Source organism: Juglans regia, chromosome 6 (genome assembly GCF_001411555.2).
Source record: "Juglans regia cultivar Chandler chromosome 6, Walnut 2.0, whole genome shotgun sequence".
NCBI classification, from domain to species: domain Eukaryota; kingdom Viridiplantae; phylum Streptophyta; class Magnoliopsida; order Fagales; family Juglandaceae; genus Juglans; species Juglans regia.
This window is the reverse complement of record NC_049906.1, coordinates 38326270-38342572: the sequence shown is the minus strand read 5'-3', so window position 1 is coordinate 38342572 and position 16303 is coordinate 38326270. Positions and strand designations below refer to the sequence as shown.

At 34.4% G+C, this 16303-nt stretch overlaps 1 protein-coding gene across 5 annotated transcripts; it reads right to left on the bottom strand.

The window, feature by feature from the left end:
• Positions 1 to 754: 754 nt before the first annotated feature.
• Positions 755 to 6562, bottom strand: LOC108982228 (protein DYAD). 5 transcript variants are annotated; one of them, XM_035690953.1, is made up of 9 exons: positions 6436 to 6562; positions 5878 to 5956; positions 2900 to 3283; positions 2434 to 2808; positions 2292 to 2340; positions 2134 to 2217; positions 1603 to 1982; positions 1404 to 1521; positions 755 to 1312 (listed from the first exon to the last, which is right to left on the bottom strand). In XM_035690953.1, the coding sequence occupies exons 3-9, from the start codon at positions 3199 to 3201 to the stop codon at positions 1187 to 1189; spliced, it is 1434 nt and encodes a 477-aa protein (XP_035546846.1). In that variant the 5' UTR covers positions 3202 to 3283; positions 5878 to 5956; positions 6436 to 6562; the 3' UTR covers positions 755 to 1186. The 5 variants fall into 5 exon arrangements, with proteins under 5 accessions (XP_035546846.1, XP_018809090.1, XP_018809082.1 ...); XM_018953545.2 differs by having other exon boundaries at positions 5878 to 5884; XM_018953537.2 differs by lacking the exon at positions 5878 to 5956.
• Between the last annotated feature and the right edge of the window lie 9741 nt (positions 6563 to 16303).

The window sequence follows — 16303 nt, the reverse complement described above, 5'->3', positions numbered from 1 at the left end:
CTAAGGCCTAGTTTATTTTCACAACTTTTCAACTCATTTCATCTCATCTAATTGTTACAACTTTATCAAATTTTCACAAAATAAAACAAACAATTTAACTATTTCAAATCTCAAGATAAAAATAATATTAAAAAAAATATTCTAAAGTTTCCTTAGGCATTATAAATGGATACAGTGTTGGCTTGTCATGATTTAATTGATTTAAAAAATGTAGGATACTTTCCATATATTTTATTTGAGTATTTTAATACCAATTTTAATATACATGTATATATTTATCAAAAAAAAAAAAAAAAAAACGTATAACGTCAAAAGAAGAATTGTTGCAAAATTTAGTAAAAACCCATTCAATATAATTTAGAAGATAAATGATTGCTGAATTCTAATTCGGTCCTTGAATGAATTACAGCTTTATGTGTTTTATCTTATTTTTACTTTAATAACACTACGAATATGATTTTATTTATGATAAATTAATTTAATCTTATATCTCAATATATTTTCTATCAAGAAAATGGGAGTTGTATCCCTGATCCTGTATACATATACCGCCAATGAGCAAGATTTTCATCATCAATCATGAAAGTATAACTCTGGTTTTCGTGTGTAGTTTGCGTGCACAAACCATTGAAGCCATGGCTTACCCCATGCTTCCAGTGTGTACCTATCACCCATTCCCTGCCATATTAATAGTAACATCTATCACCAATCTACCACAAGTCATAAAAAATTCCAAGATGATTTCACCAATATGTAGTATAGCACTGCAAATAAAACATAATTATATATAACATCATCCAAAATGAAGAAAATAAATAAGCTAGGTCGACAGGTCATTGATTCCAGTACAAAAAAACCAAAAAAGCCCATTCAAAGAGAAACTACACCATCCATAAATGGAACCAACTTCTTATGCCCCATCCCAGTTAAAAGGCGGAATATCCACAATTTACACCGCCTAATTAAGTCAAGGTTTTTGAGAAATTTACTCATTAAATTAGCAGGTTGACTCATAATGTAGGTTAGACAAGGATCCTACCAGCTAAAAGTTTGAACTAGGGAGTCATGCATTCGACTTGTAAATGCTATACAACGTCTACATCCTACTAGTCTAAAAGTTATCTATGGCTTTCCAGAATATGGAACTAACGACTGACATCCTATCCTATTTTTTTTTTTCCATCTTCTAACAGCTGAAGGGCATAAGAAAATCTATTTGGTTTGATGCCTGCATATAGCTCACAGAATTTGATATCTGCTCCAGACGCTGCTCCATCTTATCCTTCCACTTAAACAGCTCCATAATCATTTCCTGTCCAAGAAGATAATTCCACAGAGCTTCATTGAGTTGACATGAATTTATGTATCAAACTATTCAATATTAATCTGCTTTTCAAAGTCACCTGAAATGGAATTAATGAGTTATCAAGCTCTGACTTTGAATTGGCAGTAGCAGAAGAATCTGGGGTCACATTGGCATGATCTTCCTCTTGATTCTTGGGCACCATCTCTCGCACATCTCTATTTTTATGCAAGAAAAGGAGGGCACAAGTAAGATTAAAGCACTATAAAAAATTAAGTTGCCTAGTACCATACTCTTACCTTTTTGTTTTGGCCATTTCATCATTAAATAGCTCTAGATCTCTTGCACAAACAGGGTCCTCAGAGGAGCTATCACCAGGCACCATCTGAGGTGGTAGGGCTGAGAATGGATTTTGCACTGCAACCGCTTGCTTGACATTAACTAGATCTGTGTGCTTGACATTAACTGGATCTGTGCTGCTCTTATAAAAGGGTATGAGTTCATACCCCTGGATATTATTCAGATTACTACTCTCAAGCCAATCTTCCCATCTTTCAGAAGCCGGAGGACTAATATCAGTGTCCTGCTTTAATTGCTCTATACAGCTCAAGGAGTTTTTAATTTCAACCAGCTGTCGCTCAACTTGAGCTTTCCATACTATCAATTCCTCATGCATCCCCTGTCAACAAATAAAAATCATAGGGAGCTTTATCGAGCTGAATTTAGATACCGATCTAAGAGTGAAAAAATAAATCACTAGGATCCTTCTTATCTTTTTTATCTCTCACATTCTCAGAAGCTGAGTGAAAGACTTGTGTATTTTTAAGTACCTTCATACCCACCAAAGAATTTTTAATCTCCTTCAGGTGTTCATCGACTGTAGCTTTATATTTCACCAAATCCTTATGCATCACCTGTCAATAAAACATAAAAAAATGGGGTTACAAACGGCACTATTAACAATATACATGAGATGTTCAAAATTAACCTCAGCTTGATCTTGTTCTTGATTCTTGGATACGAGCTCCTGCATATCTCTGTTTATGAAAATGAACCAACATTAGGGGCGCACCGAATGACAATGATCATGACCTTTTTATGATTAAAATTTCATAATTCCAGTTCGCTACCTTTTCAGGTTGACCATTTCTGTTTTAAGCAGCATCAGTTCTCCAGCAGAAACAGAATCCTGGGAAGGACCACAAGTTGGCCACCTATTTGGTGGAACCCAGAAAGGATCCTGCCAGCCAGCTTCCTGCCGAATTTTAACCAGTTCAGCACTCTCTAGCCAATACTCCATCACTCCATTTGGGCTGAAGCAACGGCGGAACCGCTCAGTCCCTACCACTTTACCATCAATATGCTTCAGTAAGTGGTCTAGCAGTCCAGTGTCACCAATGCGTTTACGAGCAGCAGTTCTCAGTGCAGGACGGGAAATTGGGTTCCCAAAAGTTGCTCCTTCAGCCTTCAAGACTTCAAACATACTCTGCTCAGCCAAATTATACCTGCATGATATATATACAGGATTCAAAAACCACATAGAAGATGAACATAAACAGCAATTTTTAAAAAAAAAAAATCACAAATTGGCTTGACCTCTCAGCAGACCATCTTTCTACACCCTTAAGCTTCTTTGAATCTCGCTTACTTTGCCTACTACCGTAGCTAATGCTCTGCCTTTCCTTTACACGTTCTGCTGCTTTCATCTCTCTAAGTTGACTACGGCCCAGTCGTTTTCTCTTCCTAATTTCTGATATTGCCAAAGATTCATCTTTAACGGCTTCTTTAATTTCATACTTTGACTCTACTTCCTCAGCTATGCTTGATAAAAGTTGAGGTTTGATTTCTTCCTTCTCACTAATGCACCCAACTTGCTTGTGACCAGCCCACTGTGCCATCCCAGTCTCTTGGCTAAGTCCAACACAGCACTTCTAATGAGTTCCTGTCAAATCCCCAGAACTTTTGTGTGCCACAAAGAAACTGCACCATGAGATTGCTCAAATACTTCAGTTATACATTTACTGACTTCAGAAAAAAGCTCTATGTTATATACATATTAGCATCAAAGGGCAATGTTAGCACATGTTTAACACTTGAAAAATGACTTCCTTGCTAATCGTCACAAGTAAACACCTGAGGAATATGGCATAATAAGGGAGAGTTCAGTGGCAGAGATGGTGAAAGCGCCAGTTGCACTTAAGCGCAAACACCACCCAATGCCCAGGTGCAAGTGCGCACCTGATTGAAGTTAAGCATACACTTTCAATAAATAATTTATAGAAACAAAATACTCATAAAATGAAATACAAAAATCTTTAAAAAAACAATATTATAACGTATTTAGACTATATTAACTCAATTTATTAGTATTATGCAACATGGCAATCAAGTGATAAACTAATTACATTTAAAATTGGATTTAATTTAATTCTCATACTTTGCAAAATATAGATGATAGTGATCTTTGATTGCCAAAATTACAAAAGTGTACATGATTGAATCTAAATATACCCAAACAACAATGACTAAAAAACCATAAGAATTGTAGGTAGTGACTTCTCTACAAGCATAAGAAATACAATGCAATCCTAAAGTATATAGTTATCCTCATCATTGAGCATAGGACCATCATCTTCATAAAAAGATTTGTAACCATCATCATATTTCTCCAGTAGTCACCTTAATTAATGATTTAGACAAATATTTTATATTTTTTTTTCAAAAAAGTATAGGAGGACACTTTGCACTTTAAGTTCACTAGAAAATTTTTGATAAGCGAAGTGTTTCGGCCTTTCTTAAGCTCACTTTTACCAACACTGGTCGCGGTCATTATTACATAAGCCTATTTTGTCTGAAATTATTTTTATTGTATATGAACTGGACACCTATTACATAATTCCTCAGCCTGACAACCAGTACTCCTATCCTAAAAGTTATCATTCATTTCATAACCCTACCAATATACATCCATACCAATAAGTTTCTTCTGATGATCTCTCTCCCTCTCTCTCTCTCTGTCTCTCTCTCTATCTCTCTCTCTCTCTCTCTCTCTCACACACACACACACACACAAAAGAAAAGACAAACAAGGTTTTCTTTTGATAAGAACAGGTATCATTGCAAAATATTTCTTTTGATAAGTACATAAATAATTTATTGATAATCATAAGAGAGTTATCAATACACACAAGGAGTATATAAGATAAACATCTAACTAGAAATTTTTTTTGATAATAGAAAATCCCTTTTTTTAATTGGCACCGGGTGTCCAAAACAAAGTCCAAACTAAACTCATGGGTGCACAGGCCTCTGGCAAGGAGTTTCCTGCAAGTGCACTTTAGATAATTGGGGAAATCCCCCAATCCGATGGCCATTAAAAATTGTTTGCATCCAAAGGTTAGAACCTTAGACTTGGAGGGAGCAAACCACCAAGACCAAGACTCTTACTACTTGAGACCACCTCTAGTGGTTAATAATATAAAATCTTGAAAACTAGAAACTAGAAAAAACAAGAGTGAGAACCCATCCATTGGTGTAGGATTCTAAAGAAGAGATCCTCGGCTTCTAGCACCATCTTCTCATAATTCTCGAATTTTGTATTGTTCCTTTCTCCCCATAAGCACTGCATTAAGGACAACAGGACCAACTTACATAAAGTATCCCTCTCAGACCCAGCACACTTACATTTCCAACATGCCTAGAGATCCACCACTCTATATGAAATAACCCAACCAGAACCAAACAACACAAAAATAATGTTCCAAAGAGCATTAACTGCCTCATGGTGAAGCAAGAGGCAATCAATCATAAGTAAGGATCTTTTCATGAGCCGTTTTCCAAACAAACAAAGACACTCAACAGAGCCTTATTCCTCCAGATTTGTTTCCAAGGGAAGAGAATATTGCTCTGAGGTAATAACACTTGATGGAACAATCTGACGTGATACTAACCTTGCTTGGATGGAATCCAATGACGTGCTCTCATTGCCTCTTCTCAATGCAAAGAAAAAAATTAAAATCGCTATCCCCAAATCATGAGCCACTCAAATAAACTCAAAATTCACTACTGAGTACCATCAAACAAATATAAATAGTCTGCCACTCAAGTGTCCTTACAACTAGAAATATGAAGAAGTGCTGGATAAACTATCTTAAGAGCTAGTAAAGTGGGAAAACTCCCCCCAACCCCTCCAAATGATTTTCCAAAAGGCCGACACCACAGGAACCATTAACTTCAGGAGAACAGTTAATGATACCAAACAGGTCCCAAACATGTGGAAAAAAGAGAATATATGGTGTATTAAAATCATAATCCGTCCCCATTCATGATGACGTGTGTTTTTTTGTGGATCTTATCATATTGTTATGGTTAAGTATGATCAAATGCAAAGTCCCAGAGTAATCCACCACATAATGCAAATTTCATCAAACATCTCATTGCTGAAGCAAAAGTACTTCCTTGAAAAATCATTAGCGGCCACTTATAATTTCAGATGAAACCACTAAAGCCAGAGCCTTGAGGAGGTTGATAAGCAAGGTCGGTTCAGATTAAAAATATAGAAGATAGGCACCGACCTTTAATCTGCACCAACCAAGATTAACAAGGACATCAACACCATGTATATGGTCTACATTGAGCTTTAACAAAATCAGCCTAGACAGAAAGGTATATAGAGTAATTACCGTATTGCATTAAACAAACTGCTTACATCAATAGTAAAAGAACAAAACAAACAACATAAATCACGTGACTTTTATTTTTCTTTATATTCTTGCGTTTTCTCAGCAAGAATACAGAACCATAGGAACAATACAATCTAAGTAATAACACTGAGAAAGAAAAACCCACAAAATCCAAAACCCTCGAAACTGCAAAAACCGGCAACTTCTGTATTGAACGTTGAAAACCAAACGCGACCGTCTAGAACAGAGCACAAGAACAGCATAAAACCCTAAAATGGTACCCAAAAAACGACATTGGGGTTTAGAGAATGCCCAAAACTCAACAGGGGCGGAACCTTCATGTACTAAAATATCTAAAAGAAACCATAAGGCCATAAAATCACATGCAGAAAAACAATCTTAACATTCGCATAAAAACCCACAAGCAAACCCACAAGAGAGACAGATTACCTTAGCGATGATCTGGGCAAGGAAAAACGGCAATGGGTTTTGGACTGTGGGGAAGAAGAAGAGTAGGAGGAAAAGGGTTTTAGGAGAGGCCGACGGCCCGACACGGTAGCACCGAGAAAATAGTGAATTTCTTTATAATTATGCCTTTAAGACCCAACCGAATAAAATAGTATAAGATTTAAGTAGCTAAACCCTGACCGCCAAATTCTCGTAAACCCTTCGAATTTATTTTTTATTTTTTATTTTTTCCGAGGGGAAATACTTTCATTAATAGTAAAAGATATTACAAATGTAAATCATAAATACAATTTGGACTAGAGTCCCGCCATACATTTGTATATTATACATTTCTAGCAATTTTAGCTAGTATGCATGCTGTCTGGTTTCCTTCTCTGTTGATATGAGAAATTGTACAAGTAAGAATTCGGCTCACGAGTTGCTTAATATCTGAGATAATATTACCAAGCATGCTTGAAACTTCAGCAGTTGTTATAGCTTTCACTGAGAGAAGGGAATCACTTTCAATATTCAGTACTTGTAGTCCTAAGGAAATGCAGAATTGCAGTCTCCTTAGAATTGCCAAAAGCTCTATGTCCATAGGATTCATAACTGTCTATTCTTCCATGCTTACTGACAATAAGACATTTCCCTCATGATCTCTTGTAATGATGCCCACACCTGCATTATTTCCTTCATGAAAAATGGCCCTATCCACATTGAGCTTGAAAGTTCCCTCAGAAAGTGCGCGCCTGCCAGTAGAGTTGCCTCTACGTTGGATCTGGGTTAAGTCTCTTAATTTTCTTGAATGAATGATACAGAGAAATGGTAGAGTTAATCCTATCTTCAACATCCCTTTGTTCTCTCTCAAATATCCATAAGTTTCTTCTTCTCCAACATGCCCATGCTATCATAATAAAGGTCGTGAATTGTTCTTTACTGCCATACTCCTACACTTTGATCACCACTTTAAGGAATAACAATGTTGTTTCTTCTATTGTAAAATCAGGAATATGTCTCTGCCATATGTGCCTTAGTAAAGGACAATAATAGAGAGCATGTAAGGAGTTCTCTACCCTAGATGAACAAAGTTGGCACAAATTATCCTCTATTGCTCTTCTTTTATGTAAATTCTCTTTGGTTGGTAGGCCATCTAACACTATTCTCCATGCAAAAAGCTTAACCTTTTGGGGTATTTGCAACTTTCAGGTTGTTTTAAAAACTTGTTTCTGTCTATTTGGTCAAGAGCTCCCCCCTTCCGATTTGCTATTGTCCATTCTCCTTAGAAATCTGCATGCACTATTGACACTGAAACTTCCACTTCTTTCCAATGCCCAAATCAGCTTGTCATCATGGTTATTATAACTTCTTACTATCTTCAGAACCTCATCTACTGATGTAGGTGGAAGTAAGCATCTTACTTTAAATACATCCCACCAACCACTATTCATATCAATGAGGGACTCTACTCTAGCATCATCATCAATATTCTGCCTAGCAGCCATCTGTTTGAGATCTTTTATATCATGGATTTAGTTGTCCTTCCAAATTCTAACCCCTCTACCATTGCCAACCCTCCATCTACATCCATGCATCAACTTGTCTTTTACTCCCATGCCCCTCCACACCAAAGATGGATTGTGTCCCAATAAATAATAATATATGATATATATTATGATATATATCTTTATTATAATAATAAAGATAGCGGGTTTAGATGCCCCTCCATCTAAACCCTTGAAATTTTAAATAATATAATATAAGAATATATTATATATATTACGCATTCCTTGAAATTCTCATCATCTTTTTATTCATAAAAATTTTACTAATTATTCTTATGCTACAAGTCACACATGATTTTTTTTTTTTCATTTACCAAATGTGTAGTATATGAGTGATAAGTAGAAGAATTATTTTAGTTTAACAAGAATAAATAAAATAAAATAAAATCATGTGTAGTGTGGTGTAAAAATGATGAGTAGAATGATTCTTTTGTTTAATTTATAGTCATCTCATAATATAATATTAAATTACTAAAATTATCTATTTTAATTAATTGAAATTTGATGTCACATTACAAAATGGTAAAAGAAAAATAAATAACATTTTAAAAATTCGAATATATACACACACAAGCTAATGTATCAACACATCACTATCTATACGACCAAAGAAATCATTAAAATATTATGCTATATTTTTTATGTTAGTTGATTTCCATATTAGTAATATGTTTGATATATTAGCAAACAAACTTGAAATAAAGTTTTTCATTAGAAATATAAAATAAACGTTTACGCTGCCAAAAGCACTCTCACACTGAAATGCTTCCATACTAAGACTATAAATGAATCAGTCTATTCGATAGCCCGCTCAATACTAGTCCGGTTAAACTCAAATTGAACTCGACTCGTGAAAAAATAATATATTGCCTGTGAAAACAGATACCCACTCAATTAGTAAATGACACATACCCGATAAAATTCGATTCGACTTGGCTAAAACTCGTTAAGGCCCACTCGTTTATACCCGAGTCGACTCGTTAGCTTGACTCAATTAAAGTTCATTCACATATTGATAAATATATACATATATATATGTATTAACTAATAATATAAGCATAACACTTTTATAATTAAATATATAATATGTAACCTAATTACTTATGTCTATATATTAAATATACTTCATAGTTATATTTTATAATTTGTACAATATTTAATCAATAAGATTTAATAATTTCATATACTAGTATTTTAGAATGATATATGAAATAGATACATGCTATTATATTATGTGTATGTATTAATAATTTATGTAGGCATATAATATATTATTATTATGGATAAATACCAACTAGTTATTATTTATAAATTTTTTAAAATCTTATAATTCAATAGAGGTTATACTTATTAGTTGTATAAATTTAATATTAAATTTTTTATTTCTTTATTTATTTAAGTTATTAATTATTAAATCTTGTTCAAAAATAAAAAATAAAAAATTTGAGCCAAGCTCGAATTGAAAATTTATCTTACCGAATCGAGCTTAAATAAAGAATAAATAAAAATCTCAAACTCCACCCTGAGCTCGAACTTGAGTATTTTGAGTCGAGCTCCGGCTCCACTCAAAATCCTACACTCCAACAATCACTGAACAAAGGGAGTGAATAGCTTCGGCTCCCCTCCCTTTGATCCTCTCCCTTCTCTTCCCCATACCACCTCTTGTATTTATTTTTCAGTTTTTTATGTTTTTTCTTCCGAAGCTTAGAACATTCTCAATAAACACACGTATATATAAAATAACTTAATATTTGTCCAGAAAGGAGCTCCAATGGATATTGTATTTTATCTTCATTCTCCAAACCGCTACATTTGTAGCATATTGTTCATATGTGTAAAAATATTTTAATTCATTTCTCTTTCCTCTGAATTCCTTTTCTTCCACTGCATTGCTTTATTCCTATTTTCATTTCAACCCCCCGTCGTTTGGTGCAAGCTTCTTTTGTATTTGACACCATTTTCTGTTGTGCTTTCTCAGCAAATTTCGTTGCTCCTCCAGTTCCAATATTTGTTCAGATATGCTTCTCTCTCAATCTCTTTATTCTCCGACTCTTGAGCTATTTTAAAATTCTAAGTGATAATATCTGATATTTTTGAAGTTACTAATCATGTTTTTGTATATATTTCTTGCGCAAATCTGAGAATGATTGCATTTTTACGGATTTTTATTTTATTTTACTAGGTTCAGCATCTTCTACATCTTCAAACTAAATCTTCTTGTTTTATGTATGTTTATTTTTATGGGTTTAACTCTTGAGATGCTTGGATCAAATTAAAATAGAAAAGATTGCATATATTTATTTGCTTTTCTGGTTAGAGTACGTCGTTGTCATCTCCATGAATTCGTGCCTTAAATGGCATATGAACTTTTGACACTTTTCTTCTCAACAGGGATGCCATTTAGCTATTACGAAGGCATTTAGCATTTAGCTGCTTGCAGAATGCATATTGGTCTTAGAATTTCTTTTACAACTATGTAACTCCAATGTATATATATGTTAAAGAAGCTATCTTAGAAGTTATTCAAGTGATCATAGTTCAGTGTCTTTGATATTCATTTTAGTTTAGAATATAGATGAATGACTTTTATCTGCAATAATCTAAGTTTGTCTATCGCCTCTGTTTTTTATTGTAGTAGTTGTAGGTATTGGCAAGCCATAGTCTAAGCTTATTGTTGAAAGCATATTTGAGATTATGTTAAAGAAGCAAGACTTTGAGATTAGGATGCATTCGAAGCCTTCACCAAACTTTTGAACATGACCATGAAGATTACTTTATCATCTGATCAACCAAGGAAGCTACATTTCTGACATGTAGCTCATCTCCTTGTAACAGATAATATTCTTCAATTGTGAACTGAGTATTTATAGAATATTATTTCAGTTTGCTTTGCTTATCTTCCCAAAGGAAGAAGAGTTTAGGGTGTTAGAAGCTATTCCATGTTAGAAACTAAAAGGGGTATCCTATGTCAGTTCTCTTTTCCTTCACCGATGAAGGATGAAGGTCTAGATGACTAGTGTCATTTGCATGATGACTGGGAGCAGTATCATTGTTGTCTAGATGTTGATCTCAATGTACTTTCCATATAAGAAAATAAAGATGGAGGGGGAGACAGGCACTTGTGTGAGGGTTGGGGGGGTGAGGGACCTTTGTTTTTAGCTTTCGATTTTGACTAAGAACATATTAATTGTAGACAACATCCTGCCTCTACTTTTTATTATAGTAGCGGCAGATATTGTAGAAACCATATATATTGTCTCCATTTTTTATGATAATAGTTGAAGTTATTTGCCTCTACTTTTCACTGAACAATCAATCAAGTCTCCAAAAAGCTAGTGCGATGTATTAAATTTCCTGCATTAGCTAAATGTCATATCACTTTAACATTTCCTTGTATGTATTTGAATCATCTCTTTTATTGTTGAATTATAAATTATCAAACCAATTGAGTTATGTTTGGATGGTACTTATCAAAACATAAAACAGAAAAAAAAAAACATTTAATTGAGTTTGATCGAGTTGCATGCCCACATTGTTTTTTTTTTTTTTTTGCTTTGAAGGATGGATTCACAACTTCATGAAGTTCCTTCCTTCACTACCCTCTTACAAGAGAGGGAAGAAAGCTATAATGACTACCTCACAGCATCATTGAATAAAAACTTTGAATCCTAAGTTTCTCCTCCCAAACCAAAACAAGTGAATACCACAAAAAAGTCAAAACAATGGAACTCTAGCGTATAAGAGGAAAATTTACTAGTATCGACTAGACTCAATACTAGTTTGGACCCAATCCATGGGGTTGGTGCTAAAGTATATGAATACTATGAGGAAAACAAGAAGTCCACTACTTTTGAACGTAGGCTGAGCTCTCTTACAAATAGATGGTCAACCATCCAACATGCCAAAAACAAGTTTTGCGAGGCCTTAGTCCAAATCTTAGGAAGGTATCCAAGTGGGGTTATCGAGTAAAATAAGGTAAACAAATATCTACTTTTAATTACATCGTATTAGATATGTTAACTAATCAGCTTATTTATTAATTTTTCAGATTGAGTAAGCAAATAAGCTCTACCGAGGTAATAACTCAACCGCATTTAAATTCTTTCATTGTTGGACTATTGTAAGGTACCACGAAAAATGGAAACAAATGGTGGCTAAAGGGAAATTAAAATCTAAGAGGAAATCAGTACCCGAAGAAGCTTATGTGCTGAAGTTGATGGGTTTTGATACACACACCATGTCTCCATCTGTTCATGTAAATTTGGAGGGACTCGTTGGAAAGAATGCTGAAAAAGAGCGAGAACAAACGAAAGAGGCAAGACATCACAAATTTCAATATTATTGATTTGGTGAATGAGATGAAAGAAGAGAGCAAATGTTGAGAAAAGAGAAGATCGAAAAGAGATTATCCACCTGACAAAAGAGAGATTTGAGCTAAACCAAAAAAGAGAGGATAGGGAAATTATGAGGATGAACACCTCAACTTTGTCTCCAACGCAGCAAGAGTATTTCCATTGCATCCAATTGGAAATACTCGAGAAACAAAGGTCTATAAAACCGTAACTATGGGTTAGGCATGAGCTGCAGTAAAGATTTTTTGAAAGGTACCAATGCAGACACTTTAAATAGTTATATTTTTTTTTTTGTAAAGAGCACAACTTACAGCTATAAGATCTAGTGTGAATGCATACTAACTTAAAAAATTGGATCAGATTGTGTTATTTTTTTTATAAGCTGGGTGGCGCTCACAGGTTTATTACGTTTATAGACTTTGACACTAAAATGCCTACTGAGCTCACTCCTTTTGCCATAGTTTAAGTTTTTTGGTTCAGATGGCATGTACATGACATTACTGCAATGGTGTATATATGAATTTTATGAATATTACAAGATTACTATGGATTAGTATCAATGCTGCAAGCCTGCCATGAATGTTACGAAGTTTACCAAATTATGATGTTGCTATGAATGTACTTTTGTAAGCACAAGTAGGTGTTGTTGCTATGAATGCTATGTAGTTTATGGATGAAGTTCCTACTATATGAATATTTATGAAGTTACTATTCAGAATATTTAACTGCTGATAAGAATGTAATGAATGTATGGAGTTTAGTTCAGTAGTTCTCAATATAAATTCTATTGAAATGAGCCGTCAAAGAATTATATGGGTTGTCAATGTACCATGATAGCTGATTCTTTTAACTCTATGGAGCTGAACCAGAAAACTTTTTTGAGTTGCATCTAGGGGTGATTAACGGTCCGGTCGAACGGACCGACCGGACCGAGACTTAGACCGGTCCGGTCCGGTCCATATTTTAGAGGACCGAAATCATTCGGTCCGGTCCACGGTCCACAGTTTTTTTGGTTTTTTTGGACTGGACCGGACCGAATGAAAAATTAAAAAAAATATATTTTTTATATATATTTTATATATAATAATTGTACAATTAACAATATAAATTTTTAAATATATTATTAATACTTGTTAATATTCTATAAATTAACAATATTTTATATATATCTTCATTTAACCTATCACTATTAACAATATAAAATTTTAAATATACTATTAACACTTGTTAATATTCTATGAATTAATAAATATATAATATCAATTAGTTAATTATATAGTAATTATATAAATTAATAATATAATTTTCATCTAATTTATTATCATTGACCATATAAAATATTTTTTTATTGAGTTTGTTACATAATCCACATTAATAAGTCACTTAATTTAATTTAGTATTTTAAATAAATTTTTTTATTAATTATTAAAAAAAAAAAAAGGGCGGACCGACTGGACCGGACCGATCGGTCCGGTCCGGAAAAATAATGGACCGAAAATTTTCGGTCCATCGCCGGACCGGACCGGCCCGTTTGCAGCCCTAGTTGCATCAAAAAAGTTTTTCCTTGTGAAACATGAATTGTTTTGACAAATGTCGACCACAAAATATATATACCACCAACACCATAGAATCTCATTGTATAGTCATTTTTATTGACTGAGTACTTGACCTTGGGAGCTCGTCTTTCAACAAGCTCTCCAAAAACAAAAGAATTTTCTAGAATATTATTATCATTATGAGAGCCTGGTAATAAAAAAAAATGCATGTCATATCTAAAAGGCGTATGATGTTACAGCTTCCAAAATTATCGTTGGTTTATAAATGTGACCACAATACATTAATTTCCATAAGTTTAGACAATTTTTTCATTTTCAATGCATATAATCAATACTTTGTAACATCTCTGGAAACCCACAACTTTCTCCAATAGCTAGCAATCTAGCTGTCATTTGGTGACCTTCAGTATGAGAAAATATGCAAATGACAGTTTTAAAAAATCTCTTCAAACACTCGGTTATTGTATTTTCTGCAATCCTCTAGTCTTCGTCAACAAAATTACCAAACACTCCATAAGCTAGTATTCTCATTACAACAATTATTTTTTGAATAGAAAAATGCCCAAGCCTTTTAGCAGTATCTCTTCTTTGGACGAAGTATAGCTCGTATGCTTTGACTGCAATTTGAATATGCAAAAAAGAGGACGTTCCATTCGAAACCTTCTATGAAATACATTCGCAGGATATATGGGTGATTTAGCAAAATAATCCAAGAAAAGGTGTTGGTGGCCTTTGAAAGAACTTCGTTAGATGAATGTGTGGTGCATAATAGGATTACGACGTGATGTTGAGTCAAGCCTCTTTCACTACCCAATCATTCTTATTCCATAGCAAGAAGTAAATTTAATGCCAACTTATCATTAGACAACAAAGAGTGAAAAATCTCAAAGATAGGATCTATAAAGAGTGTATGGAAAGGAGAATTAGAAGAATTGTGCAAAAAAATAAAAATGAAAATGTTGGTGAAACTTTAAAACAAACGGTCTTATTTATAGTTGAAGTTTTTTTTTTTTAAAATGAAACAAATCTTTTTTCATAATTGAAGACTTACAACATCTCACTGATTACAGGAGACTAAATACATTGGGGAAAATCTTCCAAAATATACACTTCATCAAGATTAAGAGCATCTTTAGCCAAAAAATGAGTTGCCATATTAGCACCTCTACTAGTGTGAATCACTGACCAAGTAGCAAAGGAATTAAGGACTTTTCTTGCATCCTCAATCAATAAGCCCCCTAAACTCCAATATGTAGCAGCATTATTCACCATGTTAACTACTTGTAATGCACTCCCTCAAGGATGATATTTGTGAGACCCAATTCTTTGCAAAATATAGCAGCTACCAACAAACCATAAGCTTATGCAGTGAAGGAATTGTCATTCAAATGTCTAGAAGCTCTAAGAGTGCCAAGAACTTGACCCTTAAAGTCCCTAGCTACCATGCCAATGTCAATCTTGCCATCTGCACTCTTAGTAGCACCATCCCAATTGATCTTATAAGCTACCTCTGTAGGTTTTTACCATCTGAGTGGGGATTAAGCTAACATGGATGACTCCTTATAAGGATGGATAGTGAAGTTTTTAAACAGCACCAACTCCTCTCTTGCATGCTTGAGAAGTACAGTTGGGTGTTTGAAACATTTCCCGTGTGTGAGCTCATTTCTTCCTGTCCAAATCAGTCTTGTGGTCACAACAGCCTCCTTAAGCTCATCCTACTCCAAAGTTTGGACCATTTGGTTCCAAATATCCAGAAAAAATATCACTCTAGCATACCATTTTTTGAATCTTCCTATAGCTCTGGCTCCAAACATCACTTGTAGCAGCACAACCCCACAGCACATGGCCTGAAGATTCAAAGCTCAAACCACAGATAGGGCATACACCATCCTTTACTATCTTTCTCTTCACTAAATTGGAAAGAGTGGGAAGAGCTTCACTAAAGGCCCTCCAAATAAACATTTTCATTGCATTAGAAACCTTCAATTTCCAAATGGCTTTCCAACATCCCTGGTTCCTCTTCCCATTGGATGATTCACCAACTGAAATGGCCTCAAGTTCTTTATGGAGATGATATGCACTCTTAATAGGGAAGAGACCATTCTTAGAATGAAGCCACACTAGTTTGTCGTCTCTGCCCCCCAGGCTACTTGGAATGGACTTGATCAGCTCTCTTTCCTGAGGAGAGAATTGTTGTTGCAAACAGTCTTCTTTCCATGCTTTCACATCTGAATCTATCAAGTCAGCAACAAGAACATAACTACCAGAAACCACTCTAGGAGATAAAACTCTAAATGAATGAGGTCTTGGTATCCACCTATCTTCCAAAATTTTCACTCCTTTGCCATCACCAATTCTCCTAAACAAGCCTTTCTTGAGCACCTTCAAACCTGCAAAA